Genomic DNA, 15,464 nt, shown 5'->3' on the forward strand with positions numbered 1-15,464 from the left:
TTTTGGTGGCCCATGGCCAAAAATTAAACGAGGCCCTTAGTATATAATTTTTTAAAAAAAATTTGCTCATTCCTTTTTCTTTTTATGAATATGAAGCAAAATCCCACTGCTTAAATAGAATAATTTCATTCAACCAACAAAAAAAAAACCAAAAGTATATGATCCATAAACAACAAAAATCATATTTAGGGGCATAGAGCTTCTAAAATTTCAGCAAAACAAAACAAAAGTTTTTAAGTGGCTCTTCCATAGGGCTTAGTTCTCAAGTGGCTCAATTGTACACAAAAAGCTCCTTTGACTTCCACTTCATCATCTACAACCTCTTCAAAATTCTTGATCTTCTTGATCTTCATTGAAAAATTCTTGATCTTCTAGCATTTTGAGAAGCAAAATCATCAATAACCTCTTCAAAATCAATATTTTCCAACATATTCTTTTCAATACATAAGATTGCCAATCCATTTAACCTTTCTTGTGACATAGTTGATCGCAAATAAGATTTTATTAATTTTAATTTTGAAAAACTTCTTTCTGCAGATGCCACAGTTACTGGCAAAGTCAGTATAATTCTATAAGCAATTGAGACATTTGGAAAACAATCCACAACTTTTACAAAATCAAGAACTTCAATGGCTGTCTTTGTCTCTTTCGGTAAATACATTTGTAACACTTCCAATTCAGAAAACTAATTCATCAGATGGATCTTCAATTGAAGAACTAGTTTTAAAAAACTTATCAAGAGCTCCTTTTTGAGTTTGAATCATTTTTTCTATTTTTCTCATTTTATTTCTTTTTTGACTTCCAGATTCATGTTTCCTAACCATTTTTGTTACTGCAACTCTGAAATCTAGAAAGTGACAGACAACAAATGAACAAAATAAACACACACCACACCAAACACAACCAGCAAAGCAACGAAACACAACCAAACCAACCAACCAGCAAATGAAAAAAAACTAAATTTAAGCAATAAAAAATAATAATACAACCTGGTTTATGCTTAAGTTGTTTTAAACCTCTTCAATCTTGCAGAGCCTTCATTTCAATTGATCTATATTGCACATCTGAAAAATATAAAAACATACAATTCAATATCTAACAAAATAAATAAGGGAGCAGAGCAGAGCAGAGATGACATACTTACACTGAAACTGCATTTCAGGTGTCTAAATTTCTTCGATTGGGCTAATTTTTTGACATGTTATAGTAGAGATGAAGAGGAACAAGTTTGATAGAGGGAGAATTTCGATTTGAGCTTAGGAAGTTGATGCTTTGGATCTGTGAACAGGGCTGACGGACGGATTTGATAGCTGAGATGAGAGGTGTTTGGGAGAGAATTATTTGAGAAATCTTGAGTTTTAAAAGAAGCCGTTGGGCAGAAAAAAGAACAAAAGATAAAAGAAGGCATGCGTGGGATGGGAGACAGATGAGGATGAACAAAAGATAAAAATAATGCACAAAAGGGGAGACAGATGAGGATGAGGATGGCGTGGGAAACAGATGAGGATGGAGTGGGAGACAGATGAGGATTGTTTATTCAATGGTCTCTCTTTTGGCTCAATTTGTTTTCTTTATGTTTTTTTTTAAATTTTTAATTAATATAACACTTTATTACTACTTAATATATATAAAAATTTGGGGCCCCAAAAATTGGAGGCCCATGGCCGTCGCCCTCCTTGCCCACCCCTCTGGGCCGGCCCTGATAGGGGGGTCAGTGACGATTTTAATGGTGAATTTATTGGGCGTAGATATAATGGCGGAGATCGTTGGGGTGGTAGAGAAGGTAATCGTGCTGATCAGGTTGGTTCGTGGAGGGGTGGTAGGATTCAAGGGGCGGAGATGGAGGACACGGCTACCTCATAATGCAAATCTGGGACTCGCTCTTCAGCGATGGCAGACTCAATTCGCCGACAGCAGGAAGATGAGGAAAATAATAGGCGACTCAGAGAGCAGGCATGGGATACTAGGGTGTTTACTAGAAGGGCGGATAATCCGGTGGGTGCCAAGATTTTTGTCTCACCTACGGTTTCCTATAACTTTGGACAGGGTGCGAATCATGTAATCATTAGCGGGGAAGAGCCAAGGCCGGATGAAAGGGACGTGGGTTTTGTGCTGGACTTAAATGCTTCTATTGAGGAGCAAGTGCAAGATGGTGAAGGGGGTGCCTGTGCAGAGCTGCAGGCACGAGGGGATGTTGATGGTGGGATACCGTGGAGCTTAACCCAAAATTCTGACCCTTTCAACTTGGGACCTTTGATAGTTGCCGCACAATGTAGGGATGAGGGTAGGTTAAAGAGGAAGGGTCTAGATAGCATGTGGGAGCGGGACGACGAAAGTGTCAGATATGATAAGAGATTTCGTAGTGGCGACCAAGGTGGGTGTTCCAGGACATCAGGAACATCAGGTACAGTACGACGGTGTTTGCCTTTAGAGGAAGAACTGAATCCGGCAGTGGAGACCAGCCTTAATGGGTCTCCACGGTCGCCATGAAAATCATCGTGTGGAACTGTCAGGGCATAGGGGGTCCCCTGACAGTTTCGAGTCTTAAGGAGCAAGTTAGGCTCCAGGCCCCTGACATAGTGGTGTTGCTAGAAACAAAAAACAATGCATACCGCTATGGGTGGTTACAAAAACAGTTGGGGATGAATTTTTTGCATGTGGTGGCACCTAAGGGACTCAGTGGAGGTCTCTGTATGTTTTGGAAAGAGGCTCAGAATGTCGTATTGGTTAAGTATGCGAATTTTCTCATTGAGGTTGGAGTTCATGATATCATGCACAACTTTACTTGGCGATTTTTTGCGGTTTATGCAAGTACTGACGACGGGGTTCGGAGGAAACAATTGGGGGTTTTGCAGGACCGAATTAACACTTGTGGAGAGGGTTGTCTTGTTATGGGGGATTTTAATGACATTCTTGATGTGACAGAGAAAGATGGTGGTAGACCGCGTACTATACGAAGTATGTATGACTTTCGTAGGTTTGTCTCAGATAGTCACTTGTTGGACTTGGGGTATGAAGGATATCCATATACTTGGAGGAATCGAAGGGAAGATGGGGGTATTCAGGAACGACTGGACAGAGGTTTCGCCAATGAGAGCTGGCTGCGTAGTTACCCTAACGCCAGAGTAGTTCATCAAGTGGTACCCGGATCTGATCATGCTATGCTTGTACTGCATACCTCGGTCTCACTGCAACGTAGGGCAAGCCGTTTTATTTTTGACCAAAGATGGGGGGAGTTGGAACGATGTCAGACGGTGGTCAAGGAGCGTTGGTGTCGGGGGTTCAAGGGGTCCAAGGGTATGCAGGTGTTTGAAAAGCTTAAATGGGTCAGGAAAGGGCTTGTGGATTGGAAACGACAGGAGTGGCGTAGCTCTAAAGTTTGCATTGACAACATAAAGGAGGAGTTATGCACTGCTCTTCAGAGTTCAGTTTTTTAGGGTAACAAGATCAGACGGCTTGAAGAAGATCTTAAAACTGAGTTACAAAAAGAGGAACAATATTGGAAGGTGAAGTCCAGAGTACAATGGCTGCAAGAAGGGGATAAAAATACAAAGTTTTTTCATTCCAAGGCCGTATCTCGCCGAAGAATGAATCGTTTGCATGGGCTAGAGGATCAAGGTGGCATCTGGCATAGGGAGGTTTCTGATATTAGGAGGATTGCAGAATCATATTTCCAGGATCATTTCACGTCCAGTAACCCGGTTAATATTGATGAGATCCTGGATTGTGTCCAAGCGACTGTTTCGTCTCAGGATAATATCTTGCTAAGTAAGCCTATTTTGGCGGATGAAGTGGTCACCGCTGTCAAGCAACTGAATCCTATTAAATCACCTGGACCGAATGGATTTACTGGAAGTTTTTATCAAAAGTTTTGGGCCACCATTGGTGGAGACATTCTTGAGATGGTTAATTGTTTCTTCCACTCTGGGAGGATGCTTAGGAAGTTCAACCATACCCACATTGTTTTGATACCGAAAGTTGAGAACCCTAGAAGAATGACGCAGTGGCGGCCTATTTCTTTATGTAATGTGGTGTATAAAATCATATCTAAGGTGTTAACCAACTGGTTAAAGAAGGTGATTCCGCATGTGGTGAGTTTGAACCAATCGGCTTTTGTTGCAGAAAGACAAATTACTGATAATATTTTGGTGGTACATGAGATACTACATACCCTCAAAACTGCTCAGGAATCGGACCAACAATACATGGCTATGAAATTAGATATGGCTAAAGCATATGACAGAGTGGAATGGGCCTTTTTGGAGGCCATGATGGAGAAGTTGGGGTTTGATAGCCGGTTCCGAGGTTGGATTATGGAATGCGTTACGACAGTTTCTTACAGTGTCTTGATTAACGGAGAACTGTCAGGGCACGTTATTCCAAGTAGGGGTTTGCGCCAAGGGGACCCATTGTCTCTTTTTTTGTTCCTCATATGTGCCGAAGGCCTTACGGCGTTGATTCGTCGACAGGAAACTAGGAATCTGGTGCATGGTGTACAATTTCGCACTGGGGGTGTAACTGTCTCCCATTTATTTTTTGCTGACGACTCGGTTTTGTTTTGTCGAGCGAGGGAAGAGGAGGCCCTTTGTCTATTAGAGGTTTTGGAGGCTTATGCGGCTGGGTCAGGCCAAAGTATTAATTTTGAGAAAAGCTCATTGTTTTTTGATCATCGATGCACACAGAGATTGCGCAGGCGCATCACAGAGCGGATGCATATACAATGTAAGGATGGATTCGGCAAATATCTGGGCCTTGTGGCAGATTTTGGTGCATCTAAAAAACGGATTTTTGAGTCTGTGCGTCAGAAAATTGGTGAGCGGCTCCATGGATGGGCTGAACAATTTTTATCTGCTGCTGGGAAGGAGATTTTGATCAAAGCTGTGGCCATGGCAATGCCAAATCATGCCATGTCTTGTTTTAAGCTACCAGTAAGTTTATGCAAGGAAATTGAAGGTGAGATCGCCAGATTTTGGTGGAAGAATGGTGTTGATCGTAAGCCAATCCACTGGGTGGGGTGGAAGCAAATGACTAGGCTCAAGAAGGATGGTGGGCTGGGATTTCGGGTATTGACTTGTTTTAACCTGGCTATGTTGGCTAAAATTGGCTGGAGGATTGTATGCAAACCACACTCTCTACTTGGACGGGTTCTGCAGGATAAATATCACCCAGGGGTGGGATTTCTTGAGGCACGTCTTGGAAGGAAAGTATCATGGGGGTGGAGAGGAATTATGCAAGGTAGACAGATTCTAGAGGCTGGGTTACGGTGGCGGGTGGGAACTGGAGAGCGGATTCGTGTTACTCGAGATCCTTGGCTACCCACACCTCATACTTTTAAGACAACATCTAAGCATCCTAATCTTCCTCCTATGGTGGCTGACCTGATTGATGCTGATCTTAAAACGTGGCGGGGTGATTTGATCTCACGCTTATTTGACGCTCAAGAAGCTCAACTGATCACTAGTATGCCGATAAGCCGGTGGGGCTGTTCTGATAAAATGATTTGGCACTTCCAGAAGCAAGGAGTTTACTCGGTCAGATCTGGATATGAGCTTGCGATATTTTTGAAACGGAACGGGGAGTTAGGGGTTAAAGGGGATGGCGAAAGCAGTAGGCAGAATTGTCATGCGCCGGTTTGGAAAGGCATTTGGCGTCTCCGCGTCCCACCTAAAATTCGTATGTTTATTTGGAAGGCTTGCAGGAATGCTTTGGCGGTCCGACATCATTTGGCAAAAAGACGGGTGCCGGTGGACAATAAATGTGCCTTCTGTGAGTGTGAGGATGAAACCCAGGAACATCTATTTTTCCAGTGTGAATTTGCGCGTGCAATTTGGTTTGCGAGTTCCCTACAACTTGACATACGACAACTCAAAGGTGGAGATTTTATGGCCTGCTGGATGAGTTTGTTGGCTTTGTATGAAACTCAAGCTAGAAGAGATGATGTTTTGCAAATCATGGCTTTTGTCCTTTGGCGGATTTGGAAATGTAGAAATGAGGTAGTATTCAATGGAGTGGCTGTGCAAGCCCGCGATGAAGTGTCTATTTTACTGAAGCAGGTAGCGGAATTCAATGATGCGCATGTGATTGAATCCATGCAAGGGATGCCGCAGAATGCTCTGGATGCACCTGGAGTCACCATCACTCCGACCTGGACTTGTCCTCCCCCAGGTTCTGTCAAGCTCAATTGTGATGGTGCTTGGGCGACAAAAGCAGGCCAAGGGGGGGTGGGGTGGGTACTTCGGGATGGCATTGGCTGCTTCCTTTGTCCTGGTGGTACAGGGGATTTACGGTGTGTGTCGGCCTTAATGGTGGAGGCGGAGGCGGTGCGGGAAGCTCTAATCCGTTGCTTGGAACTTGGGTATGATAAGGTGGTGGTGGAATCAGATTCACTTAGCTTGATTAATATGTTAAATCAGGAAACTAGCCAGGACGTGGAGATTGAAGGGATTCTTTTTGACATTATTTGTATGACTCAACAGCTTCATAAGGTGGAGTTTTTGCATACTCCGCGAACTTGTAATCAAGCTGCACATTTGGTGGTAGCTCATGTTTTTCGTTTTGGTGGCAGGCACAGCTGGGATATTGTTTGTCCTGATTGGCTGTTTAATTGCCTAGCCAAGGATGTTAACTGTTCTATTCGCTTTTAATAAATTTTCCCTATCTTTGACAAAAAAAAAAAACCATCGATAATTAATTGAAACATAAATTCAAAACCAAAGAAGATATATACTAAGATGACTTCGGTTCATACGAGGACAAATTGATCTTCTATATTTTTTAAAAAATTGCAAATACGAGATATTAATAGAATAAAGGAAAATACTACCGCTAGTCGCCCATGAGTACCTTGACATTTTTTCAGGTGTTGGGTTCAACATGCTTAATATTTTGGGATTTTTGTAGAAATGTCGCCTGACCTTATACCTCAATTTCATTTTGTCACCTTAAAGAAAAATTTTAAAGAAATATCACCTTAATTTTTCAAAATGCATGATTTGTCATCTAACTTTAACACCATCCATTCCATTCATTTTTTCATCCATTTTAAAGGGTATTTTAGTCTTTCCATTTTCAAGAAAAAAAAAAGAAAAAAAAGAGACCTCTCTCTCCCTTTCTCCCCCACCCAAACCCCACTGGCCCCCAACACACATCGCACAGGACACCCCTCCCCCACCCCTCTTCTCTCTCTCTTAGCATGTATAAATTTTTTTGCGGTGTTCATTGAGCATGTATGAAATTTTCAGATACTTGAAACTACTTAAACTTCCCACCCAAAATCCAACTTGTCTTCGTAGTTTCATTAACTTACGCCACTGTATTTTTGTTGAAGGATCTAAGTTTGCTTGGTCACCATTTGTTACATAGGCTACCGAATTGTTGGTTTGGTAGTTTTCCTTCCACAAATTTCAATATGCAAATGGGAAAATTCCAAAAAGAAAAAATAAGAAGAGGAAGGGGAAGAGGGAAGGGGAATGGAAAGAGGGAAGGGGGAATGGAGGAAGGGGTTGTAAAGAGGAAAGGAGGAATGGATTTCAAGGTGGGTGGGGTTGGAGCCACCGGTGGCGCACAGGGGATGGGAGAAAGTGAGATTTTTTTTTTCAATTTTAATTGTTTAGGGTTTAGAATGGAAAGACTAAAATACCCTTAAAAATGGTGGTCTTAAAGTCAAATGACAAATCATGGATTTTGAAAAATTAAGGTGACATTTCTCTTAAATTTTCCTTTAAGGTGACAAATTAAAACTGAGGTATAAGTTCAGGTGATATTTCTACAAAAATCTCTAATATTTTCTTGAAATAATAATTTTTTTAATATATAGATGAATTATGCGTGATTTACGAAAATCATCTATATGTTATCGTTTTGTAAATGAATTATGCTAGTTAATGGTTTTGGATATATATTTTATGAAGTAACTTGTACATTAAGATATAATAATGTAAAAGAACAATATGCGAAAAGAAAAAGTAAAAATATCATTCAACTTAGTAATTATATATCAAAACTACGAACAAAAAGTTTTTAAATAGTTCTTGCGTGACCATATAATATGTAGATCCAAAGTTTTTGAATATTAACCACAAGGTAAACTTTATCTGTCACATAACATAGCAGATTAAACTTCTTTTTTCTGTCTTTGGCGGATAGGAAGCAAATGTTTTGAACCCTAATTCTCAGCAGCCATGACTTTATTGTGTAGAGCTTTTCTTCGCTTCTGGGCTTCAGTTGGAGTTTTCACATCTGTGGCCAATCCAATTGCTTGTAAAAATCTTATCACATACCAAGTAACATCAATCTGCCACCATTCAAAACCTTGTCGAGCTGAGAAATCGAAAGCATGGTGATTGTTGTGCCATCCTTCTCCAAGTGCAAATAATCCCAACCACCTAAACGTACAGTTGAAAAAATATACATTTAATATCTGTCAACAGGATTCAGGATTCAGGATTCAGGATTCAGGAAGGAGAACATATAATAATATCCCAACTTCTATATTTATTCAAAATTTACCAATTATTCCTTGACATATCACCAGTGAGATATACTTGTTTTCCCCACATGTGACCAGCTGAATTTACTAACAAAGTACTATGGAAAATGCATACCATCCTCACCCCCTGCAATGACAAGGAATAATTTAAACTTTAATAGGTTTTATAATTAATTTGAATTGCACATATGTAATCCAGCTTTGATCTTTATGACAACCTCTTTACTAAGCATGTTTAATTAATTAATGAGAATAAGAAGAAAGAGGAAAGGAGAATCAAAGAATGAGAATCGGATCAACTACCCCTTCCTAGTTGATCCGATTCTTGGTTTTTTGAGTATTTGATCAAGGATTTTAAAGTGGTCTTTCGTATTAAATGTTCCTTGGTGTATTCTCGTTACTTATAAGTAAATGTGCCATAAACTCTTGCATTGTTTTATGACTTTATGGAAATCAAATTGGTCCGGTAAATCGACCAAGAAAAACTTGAATGTGAAAAATAATTTCCATGCCATTTCATACTTAAAGATACAAGACAGAAAACAATCTCACCAGTCCCCATGCCAGGAAGGGAAATCCACCCACGACATATAGTAAACTTCCAAGTAGAACAACAGAATGCAGAAGAAAAGTGCGATGAAGAAACCTATAGAAGGCTTGCCTTTTCAAATCTTCAACGTTCTTCAGTCCTCCATACTGCAAAAGTTTCCATTTAGAGCTTGAACAAAATTATAGCGTATGCAAATATATTTGTTCTAGAAAGAGAGAGAGTAGGGTATGTTTTTTTTACTTTTCCAAACCGAGAGCCGCTATCGAGGATCCAACCCATGTGACTAAACCAAAAACCTTGAAGAGGGCTATGAACATCTTTCTCAGTATCAGTAAACTGGTGGTGATATCGGTGTGAGCTCACCCATTCTATTGGACTTCCCTACAAAATCAAACAAACAAACACAAATATTATAGCCTTGAAAATAAAAATAAAAGGCGTACCAAAAATATGTTGCTAAACGTTGATATATACACATATACCTGAAGTGAGAGAACCCCGAAATAGGCAAACAAGTACTCGAGCCATTTCGGAATACGAAAGCTCTTGTGAGCAAGATTTCTATGGAAAGACAAAGTAACTCCCAAACCCGTCACAAGATAGAGAGCACAGGCCACCCAAAAGGCAGGCCAGGTGAAATGAAACGGCGCCATCATACAAAGGCAATGAAGACTGAAAAACACAACTGCAGTGACTATGTCTAGTAAATTCCATTTCCTTCCCCAGAATTCTCCGCAGGGAGCCATCACAATATTGACCATAATCCCCATCGATGCTATCTATGGCTTCAATATTTTGCTTATGGTGTATCTTCTGCACGCTGCCACTGGCATTCTTATATAGACATACGTTGTATGAAAATTATTGTGTTTGGAAATAAGTTGGCCGCCCATTTCATATATCAGTACCGCAATTTAATACTTCGCTGTTTTGTCAGCATAGGGTTGGTTTGGTGATAGGTAAAGGCTTATTTATGTACATGCCCCCTGTGCTTTTAAACTTATCTCATATTACCACATGTGTTTGCAATCGTTTCAAAATACCCCCCAACCTTTGAAAAGCAGTCTCAATTTACCCGTTCCGTCAGTATTTTTGACGTTCCGTTACGAGCATTGGGCCCCACTTCATTTTAATCTTTAACCTCTGCGAATAAGGGTTTTTTCACTTTCAGAAGAGAGGGGGAAATTGGGTGAGAAGGGGAAATTGGAGAAGAGGGCTTAGGGTTTGTGAAAATCTGAGGTGGGCTTCAAGAATCTTGAGAAGAAATTAGGGGTTCATAAAACTCTGAGGTGGAGTTTGAAATTGGGAGTTTGGTGGCTGTAATTTGTATCCTATCAATTGTTGGCAGTGAAATGAAAATTTGTAGATTTTCTCCTTGTGTGTTACTCTAGTACCAAATTAGCTGTCAATAAGCAACTTTCTTGTAATATCTTATTTTTGTTGTTTACAAACCATACATTGCGGCTTTGGTAATTCAAAATCTAAAGTCCATTACAGTTAGCTATTATGTATTGCTTCAGTCGATCTGCAAATTGAGTGCAAAAAAAAGCTCTGGATAGTCACTTCGCTTTACCAATACTTTCACTTTTTCCAAATGAAACCATGGATTTAGTTCTGGGTATTCATGCCCATGTTCATAGAACGAAGCATTCCTCCGATAACCTCAGTTCATCAAAGGAAGCTGAAAACTTGTCGACTTTTATAATTTCACATCATAATCAGATATATTAGAAACATCCCCATCTCACCAATATTGTAGGCCACCAAAGACCAAGCTGCCACTTGTTTAAATATTCACCATTCACACAAACCAATCGCATCACCAAGTTCAACAAACAAACTATTCCTTCCAACTTCATAAAACAGGTAACATTCAATATCAAGATCCAGCTTACAAGCCTTACATCTTCAACACCCCTTTTCTTTTTCTTTCAGTACAAGCCAATTTGATTCAAGCACACTGCATTCAACTGCAACATTACAGTACATACAACTGTTAAAGACAAAGTTCATTTTGACTTTGTTGCTCGGGGGGTCCCATCTCAAGATATAGATTGATTTCAAACTCCACCTCAGATTTTTATGTACCCCTAATTTCTTCTCAAGATTCTTGAAACCCACCTCAGATTTTCACAAACCCTAAGCCCTCTTCTCCAATTTCCCCTTCTCACCCAATTTCCCCCTCTTTTCTGAAAGTGAAAAAATCCTTATTCGCACAGGTTAAAGATTAAAACAAAGTGGGGCCCAATGCTCATAACGGAAGGTCAAAAATACTGACGGAATGGGTAAATTGAGACTGCTTTTCAAAAGTTGGGGGGTATTTTGAGACGATTGCAAACACATGTGGTAATGTTTATACTAGGAACAGCTAAAATCATAACTGCAAGTCCAACTGCCCCACCAATTTCATTAAAGATTAAACTGGTCATGGGAATCAAAATTGGCTTCGGTTCATACGAGGACAATTGGATCTTCTAAGGTTGCCACCTTGCCGACGCGAGCCAGATGTGTGTTAGGTCATTGGTTAGGGCAATAAGTCCATTTCTCTTTTACTCAAATTCAAATTTCCTTTTTGGTAGATTAGATTAATGTAGAGTAATTTAGATTATAGCTTGTATTTTAAAAAAACTGCAAATACGAGATATTAATAGAATAAAGGAAAATACTACCGCTAGTCGCCCATGAGTACCTAACTTTTTTTCAGGTGTTGGGAGCAACACTCTTAATATTTTCTTTAACTAATAATTTTTTTTAAAATAATTTGAATATATATAGATGAATTATACGTGATTTACGAAAATCATCTATATGTTATCGTTTTGTATGAATTATGCTAGTTAATGGTTTTGGATATATATATATGGTTAAAACCTAGGGATTATTATGTTAGTGAAAAAAAACACACTTGGTAATCCGGGTTGATGGTATGGATTAAATGGAAAAAGCTTGGCTCCGTAAAATTGAGGAGGAGCTCCTCCTAATAACTAATCTGATTTTGACATGTGTAAAAAAATAAGGAGGATGGACAGCTTTTATCTCATATGACATCCATTTTAAATTTGGGAGTATAAAAGTTGATGACTTTTTGTAGATGGATATCATTCGACAAAGAACAATATGCGCGAAAAGAAAAGGTAAAAATATCATTCAACTTAGTAATTATATATCAAAACTACAAACACAAAGTTTTTAAATAGTTCTTGCGTGACCATATATATAACATGTAGATTTAAAGTTTTTGAATAATAACCACAAAGTAAACTTTATCTGTCACATCATATAGCAGATTAAACTTCTTTTTTCTGTCTTTGGCGGATAGGAAGCAAATGTTTAATTATCAGCAGCCATGACTTTATTGTGTAGAGCTTTTCTTCGCTTCTGGGCTTCAGTCGGAGTTTTCACATCTGTTGCCAATACAATTGCTTGTAAAAATCTTATCACATACCAAGTAACATCAATCTGCCACCATTCAAAACCTTGTCGAGCTGAGAAATCAAAAGCATGGTGATTGTTGTGCCATCCTTCTCCAAGTGCAAACAATCCCAACCACCTAAACGTACAATTGAAAAAATATACATTTAATATCTCTCATTTGGATTCAGGATTCAGGATTCAGGAATTAGGAAGGAGAACATATAATAATATCCCAACTTCCATATTTATTCAAAATGTACCAATTGTTCCTTGACATATCAAAAGCATGGTGATTGTTGTGCCATCCTTCTCCAAGTGCAAACAATCCCAACCACCTAAACGTACAGTTGAAAAAATATACATTTAATATCAATCATTTGGGTTTAGGATTCAGGATTCAGGATTTAGGAAGGAGAACATATAATAATATCCCAACTTCCATATTTATTCAAAATGTACCAATTGTTCCTTGACATATCACCAGTAAGATATACTTGTTTTCCCCACATGTGACCAGCTGAATTTACTAACAAAGTACTATGGAAAACGCATACCATCCTCACCCCCTGCACTGACAAGGAATAATTTAAACTTTAATAGTGTTTAAGATTCATTTGAAGTTATTTACATTGATACCTTGAGACATGTGGTATAAGTATAATGAGGACCGGTTCATTGATTTTAAATGAAACATCACAATAAGTAGTTACTTGTTATTTTCACTATCATTTTCCAAACCATGCGCAATTTCAAGAAAAACATGAGTTGAAGTCAATAAACTTATGCCACATGAAAAGAAAAATACTAGATATACCACATTGTGTACCACTTCTCTAATAAAGGTGGAGCTCAACAATACAATATAGGATCCATCTCTATTAGAAGAACCCATATATGGGAAAAAAAAAACTTTCTTGTAACGTGGATATCACTGTTTTGCTAACCCCGACCAACAACACAGTAAGATGTGGAAAACCAAAGAAGAAGATTGCACCCGAACTCCCACCCGACTAAAATTACCAGTTCCCATTCGCCGCCCCTCTCCCTGTGTTTCTAATCCTCCCTCCATCTCTCTCTACTCTAGCAACTACTTACATTTGTTGTTTATTTCCACATTGAAATTTTGCCTATTTATTCATCTCCCTCAACATAAAAAGAATAAAAAATCGAAAAAACTAGAATATTGTACACCAACCACTGCACTCAGCTTTGCCTCCCTTGGCCATCGCCCCGCTCTCTTAGTTTCTCTCTCATCTGCATATTCCAATTGATCTAAAATCAGCTTTTGGGTGGGTCGTATTCAATTGAATGAGATCTGGATATTCAATTAAAAAGTCTAAAGTTTTCTCATATGTTATCGAGGGAGGACAAAGAGATGAAGGGAAGAACAGAGAGAAAGAAAGTGAAAGAGAAAGGTGCGGCGACGGAGGGAGATAGTTTGGGTAACTCGTTCTCTTTTTTTTCGATTTTTAAAATTGTATTCGAAGGGGTAGAAGTATAATTTTATATCCAGCTGTAATTAGTTTTAACTTTTAAAAATAAAAATAGATAGGTGGGAGATTTTGAATGGGAGTATCACCAACTGATGTGGTGATACAGTACCATTCTATGATTTGAACCCCATTCACTACTAAAAAAAACCCCTTGCGCGACCAAACTTTGCTCGACGAATATAAATCATCGTCGCTCAAAGTCTTACGTGACTCAATTTTGCGCAACGAAAAACAAATCGTCGCACAAAGTCACTTTGCGCGACGGCAAAGAATCGTCGTGAAAAGTAACTTTGCGCGACGAATACTAGAATTCGGTGCACAGAGTTTTGCGCGACGAATAGTGATTCGTCTCGCAAAGTATTTACAAAAATAAATAAATAAAAAATTATTTTTAAAAATTTTTGGATGCCTTTGCGCGACGAAATAATAATCTTCGTCTCGCAAAGTCTTTACTAAAATTAAATAAAAAATACAAAAAAAATTTGGATGACTTTGCGCGACGAAATAATAATCTTCGTCTCGCAAAGTCTATACAAAAATAAATAAAATAAAAAAATTATTTTGTTAGAAAAATATATTATTGTAGTTCGGATTGGGTTTTTGTTAGACAATATATATTTTAAATTGACGATCAAATTGGTTCATTGTATTCATATAGGGTCAAGGAATGTAGCTGTAAAAAATCATCAAAATCGGAGTTAAAATAACTGTTTAATCGTGATTTTTGTTTATAACCATCGAAAAGTTTTGTCCCATTACGTGATCTCTGAATGTTTATTTTTTCCGATTTTTGGGGTATACGATCTCGAAGTATAAACAAACAAGTTTGACGGTTGGATCATTGAAACTGGTTTCATAGAATACATATGCTATTAAAACAATATATTCACTAACAATTAAGAGTTTATTTATACTTTTGTTAAATATAACATAAGATTTTGTGGTATCCACTAGTGTAAATATTTTAAATTGACGATCGAAGTGGTTCATTGTATTCATATAGGGTCAAGGAGTGTAGTTGTGAAAAATCATGAAAATCAGAGTTGAAATAACCGTTAAATCGTGATTTTTCGTTTATAACCGTCGAAAAGTTTTATCCTATTACTTAATCTCTGAATGTTTATTTTTTCCGATTTTTGGCGTATATGATCTCGAAGTGTAAACAAACAAATTTGACGGTTGGATCGTTGAAACTAGTTTCGTAGAATGCGTATGCCATGAAAACAATATATTCACTAACAAATAAGAGTTTATTTATACTTTTATTAAATATAACATAAGATTTTGTGGTATCTACTAGTGTAAATATTTTAAATTGACGATCAAATGCAATCATTGTATTCATATAGGGTCAAGGAGTGTAGCTGTAAAAAATCATGAAAATCAGAGTTGAAATAACCGTTAAATCGTGATTTTTCGTTTATAACCGTCGAAAATTTTTGTCCTATTACTTAATCTCTGAATGTTTATTTTTTCCGATTTTTGGCGTATATGATCTCGAAGTGTAAACAAACAAATT

The 15,464-nt window shown here is 38.3% G+C and overlaps 2 protein-coding genes and 1 long non-coding RNA gene across 4 annotated transcripts; 1 reads left to right on the plus strand and 2 right to left on the minus strand.

The window, feature by feature from the left end:
* Positions 1-143: 143 nt before the first annotated feature.
* On the minus strand, positions 144-1,606 carry LOC148294914 (uncharacterized). Of its 2 annotated transcripts, none has more exons than XR_015835121.1 (3): positions 1,145-1,606; positions 990-1,064; positions 144-368 (listed from the first exon to the last, which is right to left on the minus strand). It is a non-coding gene; the product is annotated as an uncharacterized LOC148294914 (long non-coding RNA). The 2 variants fall into 2 exon arrangements; XR_015835120.1 differs by having other exon boundaries at positions 144-371.
* An 880-nt stretch (positions 1,607-2,486) lies between these two features.
* On the plus strand, positions 2,487-3,437 carry LOC148294915 (uncharacterized). The gene has a single exon (XM_088252302.1). The coding sequence runs from the start codon at positions 2,487-2,489 to the stop codon at positions 3,435-3,437; it is 951 nt and encodes a 316-aa protein (XP_088108428.1).
* Positions 3,438-7,950: 4,513 nt separating this feature from the next.
* On the minus strand, positions 7,951-9,876 carry LOC110761594 (palmitoyl-monogalactosyldiacylglycerol delta-7 desaturase, chloroplastic-like). The gene is made up of 5 exons (XM_021964092.2): positions 9,521-9,876; positions 9,279-9,419; positions 9,041-9,184; positions 8,509-8,615; positions 7,951-8,384 (listed from the first exon to the last, which is right to left on the minus strand). The coding sequence occupies exons 1-5, from the start codon at positions 9,806-9,808 to the stop codon at positions 8,165-8,167; spliced, it is 900 nt and encodes a 299-aa protein (XP_021819784.1). The 5' UTR covers positions 9,809-9,876; the 3' UTR covers positions 7,951-8,164.
* Between the last annotated feature and the right edge of the window lie 5,588 nt (positions 9,877-15,464).

The sequence above is a fragment of the Prunus avium genome, chromosome 4 (assembly GCF_965620075.1).
Source record: "Prunus avium chromosome 4, drPruAviu1.hap1.1, whole genome shotgun sequence".
NCBI classification, from domain to species: Eukaryota; Viridiplantae; Streptophyta; class Magnoliopsida; order Rosales; family Rosaceae; genus Prunus; species Prunus avium.